This window comes from Anser cygnoides, chromosome 5, assembly GCF_040182565.1.
Source record: "Anser cygnoides isolate HZ-2024a breed goose chromosome 5, Taihu_goose_T2T_genome, whole genome shotgun sequence".
Classification (NCBI taxonomy): domain Eukaryota; kingdom Metazoa; phylum Chordata; class Aves; order Anseriformes; family Anatidae; genus Anser; species Anser cygnoides.
In genome coordinates this window covers 53,726,361-53,752,057 of record NC_089877.1, presented here as the reverse complement: position 1 = coordinate 53,752,057, position 25,697 = coordinate 53,726,361, and the positions used below count along the sequence as shown (strand labels likewise).

The 25,697-nt window shown below is 49.5% G+C and overlaps 1 protein-coding gene across 5 annotated transcripts in view; it reads left to right on the top strand.

Annotated features, from left to right (window-relative positions):
* Nucleotides 1–23,194, top strand: part of CCDC85C (coiled-coil domain containing 85C) — a 104,533-nt gene extending 81,339 nt beyond the window's left edge. For 3 of the 5 annotated variants that reach the window (XM_048069894.2, XM_013181295.3, XM_013181304.3), the window contains 3 exons: nucleotides 13,035–13,130; nucleotides 20,262–20,360; nucleotides 22,113–23,194. In XM_048069894.2, coding sequence (XP_047925851.2) covers nucleotides 13,035–13,130; nucleotides 20,262–20,360; nucleotides 22,113–22,202 — 285 coding nt within the window. In that variant the 3' untranslated portion in view covers nucleotides 22,203–23,194. The remainder of the gene's footprint in view (nucleotides 1–13,034; nucleotides 13,131–20,261; nucleotides 20,361–22,112) is intronic. The other 2 variants (XM_048069895.2, XM_048069896.2) reach the window with 1 other exon arrangement.
* Nucleotides 23,195–25,697: the final 2,503 nt, after the last annotated feature.

Sequence of the window (25,697 nt, the reverse complement as noted above, 5' to 3'; positions counted from 1 at the left end):
GCCCTTTATGCCTGCTGTCAAGAAGCTACTCTTGGGTGACGCAAAAAATGTTGTGCCAAGTGTCTGACAACATGTAGTCGGGATTGCTGAAGTGATTAAGTTCTTAGGACATTCATTTCAGGTTCTCCTGTAGCACAAATGAGGTTTATGTTTCCTGAGATTTGCCTGTGTTGCTTCTTCTCACATGACAGAATAATCTTGGTTAGAGGCAGAGAAGGCTCTTGCGAAAGACAAATGCGTGCTGCTGCCGGGGCTCCTCCCTGCGGCCCCGCAGCGCACAGATGACTGTCCTCCAGATGTTTGCTCAAGTGCCTGGGACACCACCTGTGCTGGTGACAATTATACGTTGGCTGCCTGCTTTTTATTCTCTATGTTTAGCGTTCCTTTTAGAGTTGTAAATGAGGCGGGGAGAGGAATAATTTAAGAAAGATTACATAGATGAAACTCCACGCAGTGTGAAAGGAGAGCCCAGAATGAATGGAGAACCTCCAGCCAAAACCAAAAACCAACACCGAGGCAAAACCACGTAAATGAAACGGAAGGCTGAATATCCTCTTTTCTTTGTTCCCCGGGTAGCAGTCAGGAGACTTTACAAGGAGGGCACAGGGGGTTTGGCCTGGGAACTGCCTTCCCTGTAGAGCTGCTCTGGGGCATTTTGCTTCACTTCCCTTGTATGAGGAGCCCAAGAGGAGACTGCTCTGTCTGCTCTGCTCTGTTCCTACCAAAATCCCTTTGTTTTGGAGCTTGATAAGATACACTGTTTTTGTGATGAAAGAGAACGATCGCAAATCCCTGCAGATTTCTCTGAATATCTCAGGCACCTCCCAGAAAGTGGGCACCTAGACATACCTGCCTTTTTCTGCAGCCTTTTTTGACAGCAGGCGTGAGTTTGTGAGAAATCGTTCCTCTGTGTGTGTACGGGCTTCTTTCGGGTGAGTGATGGTGGACAATCGGTGTCGGCTCCGCACCTGTCACGTCTGTGCAGGGTTTCATCATTGTCTCTGTCCGTGCAACTATTTGGGGAAGTTACTCAGTACATCCCTCACTGTCACTGGGTTTGCACACAGGCATCACTCCATTGCTCCACGGCCCTGACATACCTCAGTTAATGAAACCGTTTGTTTTCTCTAATGAATCCCGGATCATGGACACCGGGGCGTGCTCAAGGCACGGAATCAGACGACACTCACAATTGCAGTCTGTGCAGACGCTCTGGCTGTTCCTGCAGGCAGAGAATTACAGATTTGCTCTGTGGTGTGCAGCAGTTTCCAAATATCCAGTAGAAGTCCCAGGCCTTAGTTCCCAGGCCATTGCAAGGGAAGGGACAGGCTCCAAGGCAAGCAGGTTGGGCTGGCTTGATCCTTCCCATCACCAGCAGCCTCCAGACCAGCTCATCCTCGAGCCCAGTGATGTCCCAGGCGTAGGAGCTGACTTTGGGCTACCTGTAAGTGTTGTACTGCTGAGGATCCACCAGCCAGCTTGGTGTCGGGGTGCCACTGATGGAAATGATCCCATGGCATCCTTGGAGAACTTGTGCTTTCGTTTGTTAACCTGGGCTAATGCTTTGTCTTTGTACTTTGGTTCTCTGTGGTACCTAAAACAGATCTTTTCACCCATGTATGTGTTTCCTTCACGGCTCCTCATGTGGATGGGACAGCACTTGGGGTGAGTTATCGCACTCCGGTTAGCGGCCCTCTGAGTTACCGCAGGGAGCTGTTGGCTACAGGGGAGTCTCAGACCTGTGGCTGGAGAGTGCAGAGAAGGTGATGCTCAGCCTGTCCTGGAAACTCATCCAGCTCAGAGCTTGTCTGGAGTTTTTAACAATACCAGGGGGGAGTTACTGACCTGAAGTTCTCTTTGTTGGCATTGTCTAAGGAGCCTGGATTGCCCATTCATGTATCTCACCTCTGGTTAGTGAGATGGAAGTTATATTTTGCTAACACTGAGAATTCTAGAAGAAAAATGACAGTTTCAGGTAATGGCAGTTGCAGGGGAAGAGGAGCCCTCTCAGCACGGTTCTGTGAGTCTGGACTGGAATCTCTGCCTGCCGTCGTGGAGGGACTCTCCTCCCATGAACGCATGTAGCTTTGTTCACCTCTCTGTACCTACATTTTTCCTTCAAAGGGGCTGGGTGGGAAATCACCTACCCCATAGCATGGTTTTCAGGCATTTCTTTATCACTGAGTTAAATAGCACTAGTTGCTCCAGGATCCTCCAGGGATGCGTACTAAAAGGCAGTATTTAATTTTTGGAACACTGTAGCATTGCTGTCGAGTTGTTTCTCTCACAGGCTTTCTCCATCATTAATCTAGTGATGAATGAAGACTGGGAGGTGGAATCTCTCTCTCTATAAAGTTACCCTACTCAGTGCTTAACCTGTTGTGCACACCTAATAATTGCCGGGTGTGATCCTGACATGGGGAGAAGGCGTGGGGGACAAGGAAACTCCCCATCCACAGCAGCAAGGCTGCTAGTTTGTTACTAATAGTCACATTTCAGCAATTCATTTGCTAAGAGGTAGAATCTCGGTTGCTGGTTTCTGGAGCATTCGAGATCTCTAAGCAAAGCTGAGGACGAGTGCTGGGGCTGCGGCATGGCCCACGGCTTGTGTCCCTGTCATTTCTCCGCTCCTTTTGGCGTCTGCCTCTTGTTGGGTGCTGTGGCAGCCTGTGCAAACACACAGCCCCTGCAGCAGTCCTCATTCCTGCCCGCCACCCCATGGCTGTGCCAGGCACATCTTAGTGCCCAGGCACGGGAGGGCAGCCCGAAGGCAGCGAGCTGCTGTGGCTGGAGGTGCCTTCACCTTGACAAGCCCCTCAGCCAGCTGCCTGGAGGAGCCATTTGTCCACATTGGCACGAAACACCGCTAAAGGTAAACGAGCCTTTTAGTAAAAATTGGGGCTAGCCTGGCTGGCTTAGACTTAAAACCTACTAGCAGCGTTGGTGTGATTTGTAATAGGAGTCCTGCCGCTGGGGGAAGTAACTGCAGAGGTCTGCAATGGAAACATTAGGGTTAGTGGGGATGGAAGCGCGTGTGTGAACACAGCAGAAGGAATGCTTGAGCCAGGGATGCAGGAATGGCCCGCGCTGATAACCAAAGGCACAACTGACAGCAAACAACTGGGTAAACACCGGGGGATGTGTGGTTTGCATCAGGACCAGGAGGTCTGTGCTTTGATAAGGGCACGGCGCAGATGGCTCGTCGCTGGAAGACCCGTTCCCTGATAAGGGGGGAGTGGTGGCGAGGTTACATGGGATGTGCCATCGCGCTGCCTGTTGTTCCAGGGGGAAGGCTTAGATAAGGTACCCGAAAGGAGGGAAAGGAGACAACAGGCGGCAGCTTCATGGGGTTTATGGGGGGTGAGTAAGCAGGACTCTGAGATAAAGATCAGCCCATAGTAACCACTGACTCGTGAAGGCTGTAAAAAATCTGTCCAAAAAGCACCAGTTCTCTGCCATCAGCAAGAGGAATGCCAGAGCTGTCACTGGGACTCACCAGCTGGTGGCCCTGTCCCCAGTGTCAGACACAGCGACCCGACCACACCACGCGGACACGCACCTTTAGGTGGGTGTGTTTGTCGGAGTGGGGGTGTGAGTGGTGTCACTTTAGGTTCAGATAAATACTGCCTTCCCCGTCCCTAAGGTTTTGTGTGGAGTTGCACTGCACTAGCTCTGTGCAAGATCCCTTGCTGAGGGGCAGCAGCCCCTACCAGTGCGGGAGGCTGGAGCTGGAGGAAGGCACCTGAGGTCATCCCAGATCCTGAGCTCCGAGTCCCCAGGGAAAAGTGCCTACAGGTATGCTTCGTGAGGGCTGAGCAAAGCTCATTCTTTTGAGAAGACAGAGGTAGATGATGGTGCCCTTTCCCACCCTAGCAGCCCCTGCTTTAAGTACCTCCTGAAGAAAAGTGAGATTTGCTCCCTCCAGGTATCCAACCCTGTGTCTCTCAGGAGTCTGCTTAAGACTGGAGGCCAGGCTGGGAAGAGGCAGTACCTTTTTCCTTCCTAGATCCATCCCGTAGCAAAACCTGGGAGGTCTGCAGGGAAGCACAGGAAGCAGGACAGGAGTGGTGCTGTAGCAGAGAGGTGGAGGCACTTAGCAGAGGTTTGTCTCCGTACCACTGCCTCCCATTGCATTTTTCTCCAGCGACTGTTTCCTCCAAAAAGCAAAGCCCAGGTCTGGGGCTGAGCTCAGGCTGCCTGGCTGCAGCACCGTGCTTCTGCTCGCCTCTGCTCCTCTGGCGTGCTTGGCTCATGCCCTTGCCTTCCCCCATCACCACCGGCCGCGTTTTGTAGCTCTGCTTTGCAAAGACACTCGTGGAGAGCGTATTCCGTTTACCATATGGCACGTACGTTCTGATAAAAACAAACCCAAATGTTTGTGGTGTGTAGGTGTAAAGAGAAGCCGTGAGATGGGGGGGAAATGGATGACGGGAGACTCCTCGGCTGACGTGCCGGCTGTCTGCTGAGCCTGCGGCAGAGGCGGCGAGGGGAGGTGGTGCGAGGGCACGCGGTGCCCGAACCCGGCCCACTGCCAGTCCTGTCTTCTAGCCGGAGCTACGGTGGTCTCGGTCCTCTCCGTTACAAGGGTTAGGGCAGAGGAACAGCAAGAAAATGACTCAGTCTCTCTCCCTCAGCTCCCTGCAGGGGCATTACCAAGTTTATCCTGCACCAGCCTGGCATCAGCAGAGAGCAGAGGGAAGCGTGGCTGTGGCCCAAGCCTGGTCCCGGCGGGGGGCAGCCGGGGCAGGTTTGCTCATCCCTCCCATGGCTCGCGTGGGAGTAAATCCATTCCTCTCCGGGAGGAGAACTGGACTGCCTTCTTGAAGCTGACCTGGCTTTTAAAACCAGGTTTGAAACAGCCAGAGATGACAGCTCCCGTCGCGCCGGGGCTGGTGGCCAGTGGCAGCACCCGGAGGAGCCTTGTGGGTTTCGCCGCTCCCGCTGGGTGTGCCGGAGGAGGGCACCCTGCTGGGGCCACCGATCGCCCTCCCCGCGGCCAGGCTGCCTTTGTGGGCGCGGGGGAACAATGGCAGGAGGCAGCTCCTTCCCGCTGGCACCGCCGCGCCGCTGCCGCCGAGCAGACAAAGGCAGAAATTCACGGCGGCCCTTTTGCCGCTGCGGCAATAGTGCGGAAAAATAAAAATGAAAGGTTGGTGGGGAGAGAGGCAGAAATTCGCAGCCCGGGGAGGGCTATTGTGAAACTTCAGAGCGTACCGCGGGTGGCTGAGAACAAGCCAATGCATTTTTAAAGGCAGCCGCCCTTCATCAGCCGCTGTTCTGGGGTCTCTGAGCAGTGGGTGGCTTTTTTGCCCACAGCAGCCAACCAGCACAAAGTTGGGCAATGACAAAGTTTGGGGATTTGATGAGCAAAAGAGGCGCTGACAGTCCGTATCCACCATCCACCGGTACAGGTAACTGCGGGGGGCGGGAAAAATCAGTGCTCTGATGTTCTGCTCTACATTCTCACCTTCACTGCCACGTGCGTTAAGTGTGGGGCCCTCAGTGGGTCTGGACTAAATATGGGGGCTCTGCTGCAGACCCTCACACCCCAAAACCTCGGAGCAGGCTGCTTCACCAGCAATGGCCAGAGCAGCCAAGACGAGGTGGAGACCTGGGGAGAATTGTGGCCTTGGGGACAACCGGCATCTGCACACCGTCTCTGGGCGTTCCCAGCTGGGCCATCCCCAGACCAGGGGATGTGCTTCAAAGTCAGGCAAGTCTTAAAAACATCCGCTGCTTCCTTCTGAAATCCAACGTGCTTGGTGTTCCTCTGCTGAAGGAGCCAGCACCTCTCCAAATAGTTGTGCTGACAGTGCCCCTGTGAGTCAGCTGCAGTTAGTGCACTCCGACCGTGGGCGCGGCGTGGGCTAGTGCTGTCCGCAGCACTCCTGTTTGTTTCTGTCAGGTGGTTACGGGCTGAAAGTGCTCCGAATCTGTCACATCAGTAATGATTTCGTAGCCTGGGGGGCAGCTGGAGCTGGCAGTGGTGCTTTTTGACGGCGTACACCAAAGGACAACTGCTCGCCCTTCGTATCCACAGCCGGAGGAAGCTGTCTCAGCAGCTTGCGGGCACCGAGGAGTCTCCTAGGGCTGGAGCTGTGACCCAGCGTTCGTGTGGGGCTGATAACAGACGCCCTTCCTGTTTGCAGATGCGACCCGGTTGCAAACAATGTCCTGGCTTTGTTTATTCTGTCTCGGCAGGCCCTGAAAGCCTCCCTTCCCTTCGGTGCCCCGGCACAGCCCCTGCAGCGAGCGGGGTGCCCTGCCTGCCGGGGAGGACGGCTCTTCTTTTGTCCTCGATGTTTGTGCTCAGAAAGAGACGAAGCAGTTAAATGGTTTCTCTATTAACCAAAAGGGCCATGTAAGCACTTTGGGTTACGGAAGCAGATTTCCGTGAGCTCGGCGGCGGCCCCGCAGATGCCCGTTGTCTGACGGGACGGCTGCGCTGCTCAGGCAGAGCCCGGCCCCTCTGCGGGTCCAGCCGTTAATTCATGGATTTGAGCGTCTCCATGACCAGCTGCTTTCCGTGATTAAAGGGAGCAAATTAAGTCACGCTGAAGGAGATTAGCATCTGCAATAAGGCCCCTCCATTTGATAGGGGAGATGCTAATGGGAAGCACTGGCGACTCCCGCACTCACTCCCGCTGGTGGCCAGGGCCAGCAGGACGGCGTTGTGCTGGGACGCCGGTGTCTTTCTGCACAGCATCCCACCGGTCTCTTGTCATGCCTCTGGTGGCAGGGTGTCCAGCCATTCACAGTACAACGCAGCCCACTGCGGCTTTGGGAATGCAGGACCATGCTGCCGCATACGTGCACCAGGAGGGACTGCTTGGTTAGGACTGGGTGCTGGCAGGCTTTCTGCACAGTGGGCACATGGTAATGGGAATAACCAAGTGTCACTGTGCCTTTGGGTCATCTGCCAGGCTGACTGGGCACGCAGCAGAGCTGGGCGCTCCCTGGCTGTGCCGAGGGAGTCCTGTGCTCAGGCATACAGCACTTGGCAGCGGGGTTTGCAGAGGAACCAGTGCTGGTCATTGCAAGAGGGAAATGTCCCTCTTGCAGCCAGCCAGGAGCCAGGGTGCCATCGGTACGGACCCCTCCAAGAGCAAGGCACAGCGCCAGGGGCACGAGAAGATGCAGGAGGCAGGGAGGGAAGGGGCTTTGAAGGAAGGAAGGGCGAAATCAGCCTGGTTCATAGCTGCACAGCACACTCACTTTTTTTTGAGCTGTTAACCCCTCTGCAGCTGCACGGCAGCGGAGGAAGGGATGCAGAGCCCCAGAGCATCCCACGCCCAGGGCTGGGGCTGGCAGAGAAGTCTTTCCGTGTTCTGCTTGCCTCTGCCACCTGCGTCCCACGTGGCTGTGGGCGTGTTACCACTGCCTCACTGCTTACTTGTCCCTCAGCGGTTCCCAATTTACAGAGCAGCGTGGGCACCGTGATTGATGTACAGCACCTGGATGGTGATGAGAGTTAAAGAAGGGCCCAACCTTAATTCAAACCTGGGTAAGTAGGCTGCAAACAAAGCCGCCGTGAGATAAATCTTCGTGCCTGGGAATTTTATTGCAAGTTATCTGGCAGGGCCTGCCTATAATGTAATTTTCCTTGTTCTGTCTCGGCAATAAAAACTTCTAATATGATTCCATTTAGCTGTAACATTGTCTGAGGTACGCCATTAGAACATTGCGGTGTGTTTAATCGCATTTGAACCCTAAACGTCTGCTTGTTTTTGGAAATCGTGGACAAAAATTAAAAGAAGACAAGAAGAAGATGTGAGGTTCAGAAGCACTAATGTTTGCTCACATGCCCCACTTTGGGTCTCAGTGCCTGGGCTGTGGCTGCTGGTGAAGCACGATCAGCATGCCACTTTCCTCTGGGTTTTGAAACTTAGCTCTCTTTTTGCAGTCTTTCTGAAGAGCAGGAATAGCTCTCTTGGAGCTGAGATAGGAGAGGATGTCATTAAAGCGCAGAATATAATTGAGGAGAAGGAGATTGAAAACCGGTGTCAGGACCAAGGTCTTGTGTCTTTTCAGATCCCTGGAGGAATCAAGGAGAAATTGTTTATCGCAATTTCATTGTTCCTCTTTGAGATTTCCAAACCAAAACCTATAAAAGAACAGACACCTGTCGTCCCCAGTTAGACTCTTTTCTTCTTGGATTCCGGAGTATTCCCATTATTATTAAGAAACGTTCATATTTTAAGCCTTATTTTGCCTCTGTGGAGGTGTGCCATTATCGGGAGCTCCCAGCGTGCGCCGTTACACTCTTACTAATTTTGTTCCTCCAAATACGTAGGAAGGATGGAACATCGACCTCGGGGCTTTTCAGCATCTGTGCTGGACCACATCCCACGCAGCTAGACGCAGCCAGCACGGCCTCATTAGGCAGCGTGGCCTGATGGCAGTGCCGTCGTGCCTCGACGCGCAGCAGCTGCAGATGTTCTCCAGCCGCTGCACTTCAGGCCTCTGCTCCTCATTTTTTTGGTGTCAGATTAAAAAGGCTCTTTGGCAGCGTTTGTAGTCGTTGGATTTTCTTTCTGACACCAGCGCTGTTGCTTCGGTGATCCTCTTTGGGTTCTGGGCAGGGGCAGCGTGCTGGGGCTGCTTCTATCCAGTTTGTTTTCTGCTTTGGGTCTGAGGCTGCCACCAGGTCCTGCGTAATTCGTAGCAGGCAGAGAACTGGAAGATTTATCTCCTGTGCACAGCATGCTGCTGCAAGGGTCCTCTGACGTGAGAGACTGCAGGGTTCCTTCCCTCTTTTCTCAGCCCGTTAACGGTACAGCTGGACTGTGCACCTCCTCACAGACATCGGGCTTGAATTGCCAGCCCTGCCGGCTGCGGGGGTTCTGCGAGGGTCTCACACAGGAGTGTGCTTCTTTACTTGTGGTTGGGGCACCTACGCTGTAGGGCTGGCGGGCTGGGGAGGGGGCTGGTGTGGGAATAATCAGCTCTTAGACACAGCCACCCGTAGGCTGGTGCTCTCCTCACTGGGCAGCCTTCTTTTGGCAGTGTCTCTGTGGATGAAACAGAAGGAGGTGTGCAGCGTAATTCTACCAAGGTGAGCCGCAATGGAGATGTACGGTAGTTTTCTTTTTAAATAACAAATTCCTCGTATGGCTGGTGAGTTAAATGAGCTAACTTCCAGTTTCATCTCTGCTGCTTTAAACCTGGAGCAACTCCAAAGCTGCTTGAGGCCACAGAGAATAAGAAACTTTGCCTTTTGAAATGACTCAGCCTCTCATTAGGTGGTTCAGCTTCAGCAGAAGTAAACGAGAAAAACAGCCAAGATTGTATTTCTCAACAGCCTTATTATAAATATATGGCGTCCTTTTCCACGAGTTCTGAGCTGTCTTTTAGTGCCGTTCATTTAAACAATTATGTGACATCTCAGCCGCATGTTGGAGGATGAAGAGCGAACCGTCTCTGAGCTACTGAACTCTCTGAAAGCCTAGCGAGTGGAAAAACCCCAGACATCTCGTATATAGAGAGTGCGCGTCTGACAAAACCAAGCAGGGAGAAGAAATTGAGAGTGATGCATGGCCCAAAACGCTCTGTATCACTTTTTGCCTCTATGGACAATTCCTGCTCTGTAGGATGTAACCAGATTAACCTTGCTATTGTTGTCCGTCAGGGTGCTGAGTCAGGCGTGTTCCCATGGCTGTGGAAGTGTCAGCTCTGAGGAACAGGAAGGGCACGGGGTGCTGCAGTGATGGAGGTCCTCAGGAGCTGAGGGAGGGTGCTGGGGTGCAACCGTGGTAGTTCTTACCCCGTTTTCCAAATGTGTCTGCTTTAGGCACGAGATATCTCTTCCATCTGTGTGATTTCAGCTACTGCCTTAATGCTGACTTCCTGAGATTCCCCCTCCATCCTGCCCTCCTGCCCTTCTTCCAGTCTCCTGTCTTGGTTCCCCCCTCCCCTGAATTTCATCTCAGCTGTTTTCCTGCTGGATAAAATGCACATCCTTTCTCTTCCCCCTCCCTCCCTTCTCTCCCACTGCTGGCAGTTTTCCAGTTCAGCAACCTTGACCTTATCTCCAATTCCTTCCATTTCCTCCCCTTCAGCTAACACTATGGGTGAACTCTGCCCGTTTTCCTCTCCTCCATCCTCCAAAGGCCGGCCGTGCATCCTGCTGGGTATGCTGTCATTTCTTCCCTTGCTCGCTCCAGCTCCCCTCTTTTCTGGCCTCCTTCACGTTTGCCTCAGTGCAGGAAGCTGATACGAGTTTGGCTAAAGCTTGTTTGTGAACCACACTGCAGTCAGTGGGAATGAAGCCCCTGAACACCTTTATGAAGTTATGTCTGGAGAGAGCATTCTCTAGGGGTGCGCTCGTGCAATCTAAGTGTAATGATAAGTAAATATTAAGCTACCCTTAGTGGTGTACACTATTTCCTGGCCACACGTGGGTATTTTTACTTGATGCCCACAGCTGCAGAGAGCAGGGATATTGGTGAGATCCTTCCTTGCTCCCTTGCTTTCTTCTTGTGCCTGTTTGGCCTTTTGTGGTAGCAGTCTTCCACTTCAGCGGTGGGAAGGTCTCTGTGCCTTGCAGCACTGCACACCTGCCTTGTGTCTTTTTCTGTGCGCTCTCATGCAAGTCTCTTACACGGTTATCTGCCATTGGTGACCATTGCACGCAGCCATATGCACTTCCATTTCAGTTTGCCGGCAGTTTTTTGGCTTCCAACCTAAAGAGGAAGGATCACGCCTGCTTTGGAAATGAAGTCAACTGGTACTGAGACTCTTAACAGCAAAGTTTGGGTCTACCTCCTTCGTTGCAGCCCCTATTCTTTAACATCACTTTTTTCTTCTTAAGTCAAATTCTCTACCCATATTCAGGTGGAGCTCAGCTGATTGCCCTCGCCACTTGAGAGGGCACCTCAGCCACGTGTACCCGCAGGGCACTGGCCCTTCGGGCGTTTCCGTGTGATCCCACATATCCAGGGATGTATGTGCTCGTGGGATTGCTTTCATCATGTCAGCACGGTAATCAGTGAAGTATGATCAAACTCTTTAGAAAGCGTTTCTCTCTAATCATTCTGGTTTCATTTGTATTCTGTAATAATTTTGAGAGCGATTATGAACACGGGAGTGCTTTGTAGCTTATTAGTTACGTCGCTTCTGCGAGGAGAAGCTGCTGCTGCCTGTCGTACAGGGGACCTTGTGTTCTGCTCTAGTTTTGTCAGAAAAATGTAATCAAAATGCTGTCAGCTGCAGGATCCAGCAGAATTCCTTTTCCTTTCTGATTGCTCTCAGCTCAGAAGAGGTACTGGATGCTAGACCCCTGCTTGGTATTTCCTGTGTTACTTCTAACAGGGGCTGTGGGGGAAGATCTTTATCAATATGGTTCATGGCCACAAACTCCCAAATATTCTGCTTCCAGTTGTCATGATCTTGGTCATTTATGGGAAGGAAGGCAGCTTTCATGCTCAAGTCAGGGCACTTCTGCGTGTATTGATGCCTGTGACCTCTGTGGGAGGCTGACTCTGCATTTAGCTGCCCTGAGAGAAATTTGTAACCCCTTTTGCAGTCTTAAGGCACAGCTGTAGACTGGCTGGGCTCAGTCCCTGGCACTCCCTCCCTCCCCAGCCTTTTCTGTGTAGCATTTTGGGGCTGGACGGGATGGCTGAGGCCGTGTCCCCCGGTGGCCATACATCTCCAGCGAGCTGTGACCCTCTGCCAGCAGGTGCCTGGCCCGTGAACGTCGCTTGGTCTCAGTGCTTTGTCAGCCCGTTAAACCTCCTTGGAGAGTTATTGTGGAGGTACCACGTCTCATGTTCCCTTCTCTGGGATGCCTGCCTCTCGGAAGGGAAGTATTGTGTCACCAGCAGCTCGGTTCAGGAAGGTCACTTGCTGGTAAACGGCTGTTGGTTTACGTGGGCTAAGCACAGACCGCTGGCTCAGGCTCGAAAGGCTCCGTGCCCTTCACGCTGCCCTTGTCTGTGGCCTAATGGATCGGCCCGTCCTTTTCTTTAAAGTAGGCACACGAACGCTTTCAGTAGCAAAAAGGCGCCCACACCGTGGAAGGTTTGGACGCACGAGACGTGACGAGATGGCCCTGCGTTGGTCCTCCATCCTGGCAGGGCTACTGCTGGCCTAGGAGGCGAGGAGGTGGGATGAGGCACAAAACATGCTGTGTTCAAACCTGGAAAATGGTAATGGAGTGCCTCGTATGTCACATGCAAAAGCATTCCTGTGACGGTGCTACATACCGCTCTGCCATCCTAATTTGCTTTCACAGGCCCCAGTATAATCATTCTTTGTATTTCCTAAGGGATGCGAAGACTAAATGCAGGTTTGGTCAATGGTTTCATTGTGGATTTCTCCCGGCGCTACAAAGCAAATACAAAACTCTCGGGACAGGCAGGGTGCTTCTCATTGTGTCTCATATAATCCGAAAAAGGAAAGCCTTATCAAACGTGCTTACAGGGCTGTTTGGGCTGTAGAAATCTTTTGTAAAACGTAACTTTGGTATCTTTCCCAATGGGATCCTTCCTGCAGGAGAACTGGCCAGCATTTTGGAAAGAAACCCAGCCAACATTAGGCTTGGACATCTGCTTGTTTTAAGGTTGCCTTCACAATTTTCTCTGTAGCCGAAGATTGGTACTTGATGTCTATGTGAAAGCGTTGCCAAAAAAGCAATGATGTTATGCCAACTGTTTCTTTCATGTACGCAGCTTCTTAGAAATGACCGCTTTATGCTGGAAAATCATCTTGTTTGCATTGCTCCCTTGGCTACAAGGATGAGGACCCTTTGATCTTGTCCTTGCACACAGTTATCCTAAATGAGCAAAAAATGCTTCCTGAACTAATTTAGCTTTAAACCAGGGTGATCTCCTGCCTGAATACATCTAGTCTGAGTGACGGTAAGCTTAAATGGCATTAAATCAAATTACTTTTGAAGGAGGGGTAGTGGTGTTTTTTGTCTTTGCAGGTGGCTGAAGGGGACTGAATTTGAGAGAAGCTAGCGGGTATTTTCTTCCTTCCTGCTAAATAACGCAAACAGAATTAAAGCACGTCTTCTCTTCTTATTTAAACAGGGACCAGCTCGCATGACATCTGATCTTGCATCTTCTCCTGCAGCAGGATATGTCCCCGTTGGTCAGAAACCAGAGGCTGTTGTGCATGCTATGAAGGTAAGGCTGCCTGCTGTGCAGTGCAACTAACTTGCAGAACTGGATTTTTGCTGTTCTCATGGAAATATGATGATTAGAAAGAGGAAGTTAGTGCTGAGGCACATTATCGGTAATCAGCACCTGTGTCATGATGAACAGTCATTGCTTCAAATGGAGTTAAGCAAGGTCACACATGACTTTTTGGGTGGGAGACCTTCAACAGAAGCTGTTACAGCTGAAGGTGTTGGTCATCCTTCCTGGTCATCATTCTTGCGTGGACTGTGTCTCAGGGGTGACAGTGATGACAGAAGGGCTGTTTTTAAAAGAGACGCAAAAACTCAACTCCTATATATTTTTTGTTATTGAAAATCTTGCAGCAGTCTTCAGAGGAGAAGGACTTTATTTAAGTAAACACACAGCAAACCATGGCATCATACCCATGTAGATATCTGCATCATCAATGTGTATTAAAGTCATGACCTTCACCATCAAAAAACACAGGACCCTGCTAGCTGGGGTAAAGGAGAAGACTTGCACTGTTTTTTCACAGCAGTTCTCAAGTCCTAGAGAGCATCCATTAGCAGGAAAAAATGTAATAGCTTGCTGTTGTATGGTTGATTATTTAAGGAAGTCCAGGTTATCTAAGAGACACAGGAACACAAATCCTTTGAACGGTGCCATAGAGACACCTTTCTAAGGTTAGGTTGGACTATACTGATTTGTAAGTATAGATGGATTTGTTAAAGCCGAAAATAAATGTACAAGGTTACAGAGATTTTGCCAAATCAAAGCAGGATTCACAGGAAACCCTAGAGATTCCCGGATGGCTGGTCTGGAGCTCGGAGCCCCATGGCCACAGCCAGAAAAAAATGTCCAGCCGTGTCACTGCTTCACCAGCACTAGCTTAGGTTGGCCTAGACCCAGAGCCTGGTGCTAACAAAGCACTTCTCTTTGCACCCGATAGCAAAATAAATGCCACAGATGTTGCTCTTAGCTGTAATCTACAGGTTCCATGATTTTTCTAGTTTTAATTTTTTTCAGCTTACGTTTTTGCACCTGTCTCTTGGCTCCAGGACAGATGCGTCAGGTGGCAGTGGTAAAGCCAACAAGTGTCAGGAGAAGCAGTGGTGCAGCTGGCAGGAGGTTGGTTCCACTGGGCAGCTGCGAGATCCCCTGAGCATATTAAGTTTCAGAAACACTGGATGACAGTGTTCCTCAAGTAGTTCATCTTCTGTGCATTTATGGTGTGTGAGGAATTATGAAAGAAAAGTTAAGTTTGGTTTGATTTGGATCAAACTTTACTTTAAATTATGAAAGGTCCTTCAAGCTGAAAATCTTGATTTTTTCAGCTTATGTAAGCTTTTGTAAACCCCAATCATATATCTCTTTGGATCCTTAGAGAAGGGTGTCCAGCACCATCAAGGATTAAAAATATACCCTTGGTACAGCTTTTACTGCTTCCCAGAGGAGCCCTGGGTATATGAGTGGCAGATCAGTTTCCTACATATATTTTTCCTGTGTTTGCCCAGTAAGTTTCTTCTTTGCTTGTTGTCAATGGTTCGGTGCTGTCAGAAAGTTGTGCTCCATCCCGGACTATGCTGTACATCACTTTTGGGTGAAATTACTGCTGTATGAATATGCATAAGTATCTGCTAAACTGACACCTTGCAGAACATTGCAAACGCACGGGACACCTTCATTTCTCCTACACTTCGTACTGCCTTTACTTCTTGCTCGTCACTAATCCAGTTTCTCTGGCATTTGCTCTAATCATCCAAGCCACCAACGCACTCCAGACTACTGTTCTTGTTTTTAAATGAATGTGACTTCCCAGACTGGGGTTCCTACCTTTCTGCTCCTGCTTTTCATTGTATTTGGGGAGGGAGAATATTAAGCAGAGATGATAATTTTTTTAAGTCGAAAGATCAAATAGTTATAAATTGGTTATGAACACATTCTGGGGGGAAATTAAGTTTCTGTCTGCTAAGGGGTTATGGGACCAAATTTCCAAGTAAGGGCAAGAAACATAAATGGTTTTAAGAAGTGGTTTGATAAGCTTGTGGAAAGGATTGTGAAGTTATCAAGGAAGATTCTCAGAAACTGGAAATTGCATTTGGGATGTGTGGCACGAGGATGCATACAAAGGGGTTGGAAGGAAGTTGGATGCTTGGTTGTTTGCCCATATTATTATTGCTAATTCTCTTCTTCAGAGCTTTGTTGATCACCAGGAAGGGCTGCAAGAAGCTCTCCTCTGAGATTTTGTAATTTGGCTGGTGGGGCATGTTTGTCTTTCTTCAAAACACTGGAAACTGCCTCAGCTGGGGACAGGAAGCAGGTGGCACAGCAGTCACATCTCTCAGGGCACAACTGATCTCGTGTGATGTGTCCCGCTCACGGGCTTAGGGTTAAAAACATTCTCAGATTTGAAGTGAGGAGGAAATCTTCCCGTAAGTCAGTGTGGCAGCAAGGGTCGAGGAGGTTTTAATTTTCCATCCTGTGGCCCGTTTCCAAGGATCAGGTGGAAATGGAAAGGGCGGAGGAAACTGGTTCTGGTCTCAACCTCTCCTCCCCCCGCTTCATGTGACACAATAAAACTGTGGCTCTTGGTCTCCAGCCACAGATCTTAAACTGGGTGGAAGATAACGTGTTTTGGCCATGGCATGCTGCAGCAGATGGAGCAGGTCTTATTTGCACCCTGCAGAACCGGGCAGCTTTTTCCGTGCCAGCCCCTGCATGTAGACAAGGGGATGCAGCTACCGGCCTAGCCCCTCGCCGTGGTACAGCTCATGACCTTCCCTTGAGGAGGAGAAGAGAGTAGCTACAAAGGAGACTTTGCACTTTGCCTGTCTGCCATTGAATGTTAGAAAAAGCTGTACTCAGTCCTGTAATGTCCCCTAGGCTTCTCGCTTGGCTTTTTCCTGCAGCTGAACGCTATGTGGATGAAGCGTTGCCCTTGATTTAGCATAAGTAAGTTCTTCCCTGAGCACGTTTAGGGGTTTTCTTTATTTTTGCTTCTGAAATAGTTTTTGCTTATTTGCACCTACTAAATAAGGAGCAAAATGACAGGTTGGCACTCCTAACAGCTGTTTTTGCTAACGAGAATAAAAGGTACATATGCTACATCTCAGTATCTCGCTGAACATCAAAGCACTTTTCTTAAGAATTGAGCAAACCTGCTAAAGACGTGGGGAGATGAGGAGGAGACAAATATGAGAAAACAACATTTAGCCTATAATCCAACTCCTCCAGCAGCAGCATCTCTCTGATGGGCACAGAGCCATCAGGCAGACAGTCATTTGCTCCCACTGATGCTGAGTAGGGCGAGATTTGGCCCAGACAAAACTTGGGGAGAGTCCTAGTGGGGCATACAGACGGTTCCTTTGCCAAAGCACGACTGTGCACACTGTTCCCCAGTGCCCTGTCCATTTGACTTATAAATCACTAAAGTCAGGGAGGCTTGTACCCTTTGGAAAACATTCCTTAATCAGAGTGCTTCCTCTTACAGGAGTGCTTACCTCAACTTCCAAAGCCCGTTTCAAAGCCTTATTGCCGTCACCCAGCCTGGTGGTGTTTGTTTGTTTGTGTTTTAAAGATGCATCGTGTGGGGGCAGAAGGGTAAGGCAGAAGGGCGGTGGATGTGGTGGTCTGGGTGACTTTGAGGTGACACCGTCTTGGTCGCAGATGTCAGTGCAGTCAGGAAGGAGAGCTAAATATACCCGAGGTGTCCCTCGCAGCTTACATAGCAGCGCGGAGGCAGCGAGACGAGTCAGCGTGCCCATCTGTAGCGAGGCGCAGCTCGTCCGCAGCAGCACCTTGGTGACGGGGAGGTTGGCTTCAGGAGGTGGTGAACGTGGACTTCAGGAGGTGGAGTCCCCAGGCAGAAAAGCGGCATGAGGAGCCAGGGAGCATTGCCTGTCCCTGCCCCAGCCCCCTGCGTGGGAGTCTTACCTGCGCTGGAAGGCACCCAGGGACACAACGTAGTGCTGGGGTGTCTGCAGAGGGCCAAGAGCTGTCACCGAAGCTTAGTGAAGAGCAAAAAGAAGGGGATGGCCTGAGCATTTCTACACTCCTCTGTTTTTCTGTAGGCTCCTGGAGTAGGATATGGCAGAAATCAGAGGAGGATATAATCCAGTTTCTTAGATGCAAATTGAATCCTCAGTCTTTGAATTGTGGCTGGTGCCTTTAGCTGAACCACAGATGATTCACGGCCCAGCTGCGGTCCCCAGCCGTGTAACTTGATGAACATTGACTCGGTCCTTCCTAATTAGCTGAGGAGGTGCCCGGCAGGACTTGAAAATGGATCGGGTTGGGTCAGCACTCACAGCTCTGGTCCTTCTTCCAGAGGGGATTGTACTGGGAGCACACTGTTCTCCAGCAGACCTTCCAGGGATAGGCTGGGTTTTAACCCTGAATCCCTGTTTCCCATACCCAAGATGCTGACACAGAATGGGCACATCTGTTGTGAGAGATGGTTTCAAGGTTAAAAGAGACATTTCCACTGGAAGAAATGGGCCGCACCGCCCCTTCACACCTCACGGGCAAGGGAATGCAGTTTTATTTTAAGTGGAAGTCATGGAAAACCAGTTTATTGTTGTCCTCTGAGAGTCCTGCACCTGCGAGATGGATGGCTGGTGGAAGCAGGCGCCGGAGCCGATGCGATCTTTAAGTGAGGTGAGCCACGGCTGTCCTTGACACTTGCCCTGCAGACACGGGCAGTGCTCAGCTGCCAGACAGCCACCGGTGGCGTGCCGCGCCGGGAGCTGCTGGTGCAGGCGGCTGCTGCTGCGGCCCGGCGTCAGAGGCACACCGACTCCAGACGAGCAAGTTCGATGTGCCAGTTCAGCTGGATCAATAATTAATTCCCTCCTCTTTAGCAAAAAAATAGATGTTGTCTCTGTCAGCACATACATGCTTTTTGCATCTCTCTTGCCCTTCCTCTCCCCTTAAAAAGGACGTGGCTGTTTCGTGTTTGCGAGAGGATTGGTCCCAGATCTGTCGGTAAAAGGAGCCGGTTCATTTTGGAAATAGGTTAAGGGCCTGAGGAGAATGACCTATTTTTGTACATAACGCAGTCGGAGTGCAGCAGGATTGCTGTGCTGAGCCAGACCAGGGGATAATCTGCTCTTGGATCCCATTTCATGGAGCAGCCAGCGCCGTATACCTCAGCAAAGAGCAAAGCCCGTCCTCACTCCGTAGGTCCCTGGGAGGCTCACGAGCACAAACACTCCTGCTGCAGAGCTTCGTGTGGGGCTGTATCACCGTGAGAAGGGACCGTGAGCTGTTAGGTGGTGGCACTGGGTGATCTGGGGATCTTTACCCCCACACACGGTGACGGCCATGTTCCTCCTCAGTGGCAGAGCCCTGGGGGAGCTATGTAGGTCAGCAAGGCCTGGCTGCGCTCCTGCTCCGTGACAGGCCTGGCTGATGCGGCACCTTGCCTGGAGAGGCTGCCTGAACACAGGCAGAGGCTCCAGGGTGCACGAAGGGTGTTCCTCTGGCTCGGTGTGAGTCCAGCTGGAAGCTGAGGCTGCCTTTCGTCCCGGCCAGCCTTGTCTCTCTAAATAACCCCCTCATGGCCTGGAGGGTGCACTCAGGGCCTTCCTCCGCCGCCTCCTGTGTCTGACCAGTCACGCCTGGCCTGGGGAACGCGCCTCCGAGCATTATATAAAACACAGAGGTTAAATACCAGTTAGTTTTCCTGAAAAGAAACAGCACCATTTCCAAACATTGTCAACTCAAAATCTAGTTTAAGAAAATAAGTCACAAGCGGGATGTTTCCACTGTGGGTTTTTTTTTAATTCAGTGTCTTGGGCTTCTTTCCCAGTGGATTTACACATCTTCCTGAGGGAAACGTGGCCCCAGCGGCCAGGCCAGGTGGAGTCCGCAGGGCCCACAGACATCAGCACTGGGCTTGTCAGGCCTGGGGTGGCCTTGCTGGGGCTGTAACAAGGAAACCTGCTTCTTCCCAGGTCCAGGAGCGCTCTCCTGGGGGGCCTGGCATGGCCTTGCAAGCCACGGAGCCTCCTCGTGTGCTGTGGCTGCTGTCATCTGTGTTGGCTTTTAAATGTCGTGGCCCCAAGCTCTTTGCAAGCATCCTGTGCCTTGGGCTGTGTGGATCAACCCTGGGTGCCCCACAAAGCCGGCTGAGTGCCTTCGAGGGCTCCCTGCGGAGCTGCAGAGGCAGTGAGCTCTGGTGGTTGCCTTTCAGCAACGCGTTGGAGGATCACAGAACCTCCCCCACCCACTCTTCCAGGCTGCTGCTGTGCTTTAGCAGCCACATTTCCTGTTTTTGCAGTGCTTTCCTCTTGTTACTATTGTGGGAAGAACCCCCCAGTCACAAGCAGGATGGAAAGGAAAGCTGGTGTCTCACTCCTCCAGAGGCTCCCTGGGGCAGGGTGCTGCAGGCACCTACATGCTCCAGGTGCCTTTGTAGGCATATCCCGTGTTCCTCAGCATTTGTGCCAGCTGAAATGTTTAACAGCCAGCAGGTTTTATCCTATGGCTGTGGTTACCGTCCTGGGTGTGGGGACACGTGCAGGGATGCACTGGCATCCAGCCTCTTGTTGGGAAAGGTGCCTGCAGAGGATGGCAGTTAGCACGCAGGGATGCTGGTTTTCCCCCATTTCCATCCCCTTTGCATCCTGGCTGGATCCAGCCCTCAGAGGCACTGGGTGAGAGCTGGGCATCGGATCGGGATCTCTGGGTACGGGGTCTCTGTGATAGCAGTCCGGCTCCTGCTCATGGTCAGCAGGGTCTCTGAGGGACTGAGAAATTAAATGGGTTAAATACAATTTTCAGCCAAAGGTGAGTGAAAAGGGCTGTGTTTAAGACCTGAAAGTTCATGGCTGATTGGAGACCACACACATTAGCTGCTCAGTGGGCAATACTCTGTTTTCCAGTGGTACAGATTTCCATTTTCCTCTTCCCCAGGTAGCTAACCCTGTTAGACCTAAAACCTGTGGGCTGCCCCCAGTTGCCCCATGACTGAAATTAATGGAAGGGAGTGGAGAAGCCTGCATGAGCAAGGGTGTTGGACCAGGTGACCTCCAGAGGTCCCTTCGGCCTAAACCATTCTGTGACGCTGTGAAGTTGCTGAGCACACTGTTAGTTATTTGAGAAGCATAATGCTTTTGTAATACTGTTTTTTTATAGGTCCTTGAGGTCCACGAAAATTTGGACAGGCAAATGCAGGACAACTACGAAGAGGACCTGAGTGAAAAGGAGAAGGCGATTGTCCGTGAAATGTGCAATGTAATAATGCCTCTCAGTAATTCTAGCACTGTCTTTTGTGTTCTTTTGTTGTAAGTAGCGGGGAGCACTGGTCTGCATGCAAGCCCTGTTTGATACGAGATCCGCAGGCACAAGGAGAGGGTCGAGGCTCTGCTGACTGCTGCTTTCAGTGTCAGTAACCTGAACGCCCCATTCGTGGCACCAGGCAGCCTTTGTTCAGCAGATGCTTCCCACTCTGCTGCCTTGAAGGGTGCAGGGTGGCTTTCCAGCTAACCACGAGCCCTGCAAAGGGCTCTCCCTGCCTAGGCGAGTCTGCTTGCAGCTCACTCCAACTGTGCCCACAGGGACTCGGTTTGCTGCCGTGTTTACAGCCATGCAGCTTGAATGGGTTTGAGCCTAAACCATGAGGTATGACATCAGAGGGGGGAGCCTTCTTGTTTGAAGCCACTGAGCAGCATTAGGATGTGCGGGGTTCTTCTAGCACCCCTAACAGGTTTGGCAACCGCACTGCAAACTGAGCTCACCACATGCTGTACCAAAAGGCTGCTTTGCAGCATTTGCTGCTGTGCCGCTACCTCCGGCTTCAAACCGCCTTGGCCATGTTTTGGCTTTGAACAAAGAGTTTGGGATTTCGGCGAGAACAGGGCTTGCGTGCAGACGGGGATTTGCTGTTTGACAGTAACAGCAGTTCTCACAGCAGGGAGGAGGATGCTCATGGAGCACTCTCTTTTAGAAGTCCGCACTGGAGGTCAGCCCAAGTGGCACCGTTTTGTGCTCACAGCAGCAGAGAGGAGCCTAATCTTCCTTTTAAATTCTGAAATTGCTTGCAATGGGGTCTTAAAAAACTACTGTTTTATATGGTAAGTGCTACAGCATTCAGTATGGAAGGTTCTGCTGTTGTGTGTTGGTGACTGCATCTTTATGAATACAATGGGAAGCAGAAAGAACAAAGACAGCACTTTCCTGCATGCAAACAGCAGGAAAAATCTTAAAGGGAAAAGAAAAAAAATGTCCTAAACCCTGAAAAGGGGGTGCAAAGAACACAAGTGCATCTTACAGAGCTAAATCCCTGCAAGAATCCTTGGCAAGGGCTGAGGCACTTCACTTGGGCTGCAGGATCCCTGTAAGCACAGCCAAGGACGAAGTAAATGGGGTCTGCTTTGGGGGATGTTTTGTCTACATAACGCCACATCTCCTTGTAGCCATGCAGGGGGGAAAGTAGAACACTCTAACTTCATGCTCCCAAATGGGCCAATTTATGGTTGCCTGTCATCAGCTGTTTTTTTCTTTAAATATTATTTTTGTGTAGGCTCAAGGCAGCTATAAAGGGCTTTGCAGTTTCTTATTTTTTAGAAATAGCCTCACTTACCCCCGTGGCCCTAGAGTGATAAAATGTATGTTTTTAGAAAGTCATACATGTGTAATTTTAACTATTATCTTTTTTATTATCTTTTCTGCTCACGGTAACATCATTTCTGGAAGCATGACAGGGTTGACCTAACATTGAACTTAACTTCTGAATCTAGTGTATTTGTTTTATACTATTACCCCAGGCAGAAATGGTTCTAATTTCAAGAGAGGCTAATTAGAAAAATGCATCAATGCCTTTCCTATCGACATTGGTGCGTAGGTGCCATCCTGTGGCCCTGCCGAGAATTACAGCCCGGCTCTGGGAAATCCCTGATAGTGACTTGGAGCCAAATTCTGCAACTTACCAGCCTTTGGTTTTTAATTCTTGCCTTTCTGACCCCGCCCTTGTGTGTTTTCTTACAGGTTGTCTGGCGAAAGCTGGGTGATGCTGCGAGCTCCAAACCCTCCATCAGGCAACATCTTTCGGGAAACCAGTTCAAGGGGCCCTTGTAGGAATACAGTCCCGTAGGCTGTGATGCTGTGAAGACTAAAAAGAGGCAGAGCTCACGGTTTCTGCCTGCCTGTTCTTTGGGAGTTGGGGTTGAGTTTCTTCAGGGTTTCCTTTTTTTTTTTTGGCTTTTTTTGTAACTGTCAATAGTGTAAATACGGCAGCTAACAGCCTGATGTCCAGGCTGTGGTGCTCTGGAACTAATGTTCAAGGGGTAACCACCCAGTAACGCCAGACTTGCATCATTTGTATTGTAGTTCAAACCCGCTTTGTCGTATGGTCTGTTTGTAGAGTTAACTAACTTGAGAGCATTTCTGAGAGGAACAAGAGGAACCCTTAACCCGTGCAAAAGCCACAGTTTTTAGCACTCCTGTCCACCTGCTTTTCAATGATTCATAGCTAGGTTAGTGGCTCCAGGCAGCACCTTTCTGGAACCTTCCAAGGAAAAAGCAATTTGAATTTGCCACCTTACAGGCTGCCAGGCTCCTGAACTGCTAACACTTTATTTTATTTTTGGAGGTCTTTAGTGCAAAGAACGAAATAGAACTGTTTTCACCAGGCGCTGTGTAAAATACCGAGTGGTGAGTTAAAACACCGGCACCGCTCTGTCCTCACACACGCATACGGAAAAGCTTGAGACACTGAGTGAGCTGTTAATGAACTATTTTTTTTCATGAACAAATGACACAAGCTTTCTGCAGATGTAATGTGAATGAACTGAAGTCACTTAGCCACACACCAGTATTCCCTACAAAAATGGCAACACTTTCCCTGTAAAGCTTTTACTACTAAATAATTCAGCAGAAACTGCCGTCCTAACAGTGCTTATGACTTTCACAGTATCTTCGAGAGCAGCTTGTCTTTCACATATGGAAGATTTGGGTATTTTTTATGTTTGTGCTGGATCCCTCACCTACATTGGTTACTGTCTGAGGTAACCAAACAACAACCTTGCAGAGCTGAATAAAACTCAATAAACACAGGCTGTCAGTTGAGACTACTTCCTGCCATTCAAGCTTTATTTCTGTTAATGAACCAAAACAAGTGGGTTTTTCCTTCTTCAAACGGTTGTATATAAAACAATGGGACATATTTTGCTATTGTGGAGTAGCTGCTTGTATAGTTGTAAGAATTTGACCTCCCCCCTTCTTTTCCAAGTTGTCACAGCAGCTGTCCCCGTGTTCCATTCAATGTTCTTTCCCATCTTTCCCATTAGTCCAAGGAAGCTGAACTTGGTTATTAAAGTCATTGCTGTAAAATAATGTTAAAGACGGATATGTGTAAAGATCAAAGCCTCCTCTTCAAATGTTGCATCAATTTTAGTGATTAGCTGGAAGATTTAATGACCTCAAACACCATCACTTTGTTTTTGTTCTTCTAAGACTCAGTCACAGCCACAGCTGAATTAGCTGGATAACTTCTTCTTAATTTGTTCTACCAGCTGAGTTCTTGACTTGTCTTATCATATTAATAAGGAGCACTGATACGATACCAAGAGGCCTGTGCTGCAAGATATGAATGAAATAGAGAACTGTTCCCATGGTATACAGTGTAATTAGCTGTGTGGGTAAAGAATTTGCAGTGTCAGAGCCTTAAATCTGTAACCAACAAAAAATAGAGCCGGAATACAACCAAAATACATACCAGCCAGTAAGAACCATTTCATTATTCAGTACAGACATTAAAATAAAAAACAACAACAAAAAAATCAAGAACCTCCTCCAGAACACAGACACACACTCACCCAGTAGTTTCTCTCTCACTGTTGTTCAGTCAGCAAGTACCGAGCTAGCTAATTCTAGCTTTAGTATTCTATTTATAGCCAGTGTAGTCTGGAAAAATCTATTCTGGACAATGACTCTCCTTTAACGTACGGTATCTTCAGACGCATCCCGATTTCCTCCTCTTTGTTTTTGTTTTGACCTCCAGTTTCTAGTCACCAGTCATTGTTTTGTCCTCCTGTACAATTTATACCTTAGGCATCACTCTTCCTTAACGTGTAACACGGGGTTACTTTTGCCTGTATTTGCTTGAAAGCCCATTTTAATTTTCTTGGTATCTAATCTCTGGATTAAGCAGAGAATTCAATCATTTTGGGAACAAGGTTAATTTACGTCAGTGAATTTTAACTAAAGCAACACAAACATGCCAGCACTTTTAGGGAGTTAATCGCGATGATGACGTGCTTGCTATTTTAGGAGTATATTAGACTAGCAAGTCCTCTCAACGAGACAAGAGCTATGCTAATCAGATTACGAGCCTTGCCAGCTATGTAATTCTTGTTCCTATATTCCCTGTATCAAATTTCTCTCAAAATCTCTTCAATGACTTTAAGCAAAGCTTTTATTCCACCTGCAGAGCACATGCACAAAGGACAGCACCGTAATTGAGGTCCGTTAGTGCTGCAGAGCCTAGAGCCAGTTCACAGGGTAGCCAGTGGTTCAGTTGAACAGCCTCTTCGGGTGAAGATTGGCTTTTTGATGATTCTGCTTGGCAGCACAGATCTTCAGTGCGAGATGTGCATTGTTGGTTTTGCAGAAGAACAAGACAGTGCTGTGTGTTGGGGTGTTACTGTTTGGGGTCTTTTTTGGCTTGCTACTCTTCATACTTAGCTCCCTTTGAGCTCTGAAGTGTCTTCCCGGATTAAAATGACGCTCAATGACTTTACAGGATGACTTGGGTGCTAAACGTTCAGTTGGCTAAAAAGATGCTTTATGTGCATATTTACATTCGCTTACCCACGCACTGAGTCTTCAGTGAAAACTACCTGAGGAGCTTTGTACGTTAGGCTGGCGGGGAGCATCCCTTGCAATAGCAGCCATTGAATTGATCTATTTGGGGCAAGTCCGAGGGCATTTCCTCAAGAGTGAAGCCCTGGGTTCTGCGATCCTCTGGCAGAGAAAGCATCCACTGATCACAAACGGACTTGGCTCGCTTAAGGGAAGTAAAATCACACGCTTGGCTTTTGTTGGAGGGACGGACGTGAACGGCGTTTCCGTGAGTTTCTGAAATGCTGTGGTGGAACCAGCTGCAGCTGGCTCCTCGCACCTTGGTGAGACTGCTGAGCACAACCTTGTCTGAGAATGGCACATTTTTATCCAAATATTAGATATTAAAATAAACCAGTGTTAAAGTGACCTTTTATCTTTTTAGAAACTGTGGGGGAAGAGTACTACTGATCTTTTTCAAACGAAGTGCATGACTGTAAAGTGATAAAATTGTATATTTTTCATAATGTGGGGAAAGTCTATTTGTGCTGCTTTAGAAATCAGTTTAAAGTTTGATTTCTGTTAAACCTGTGATCTTACAGCCCTGCTATATTTTCTGTATATGATTTACAAAGAACTGGAAAAGTTAGCACCTGCTGTTGTGTACATAGCAAAATTCTTTAGACCTTAGCACGCGTTTTTACCTATTATTGAACCACTCTGGCTTTTTTGGGGAGCGAAAGTATTAGTACAAATTTTTTTGATAATGTGTGTAAAACATTCATTTGAAAT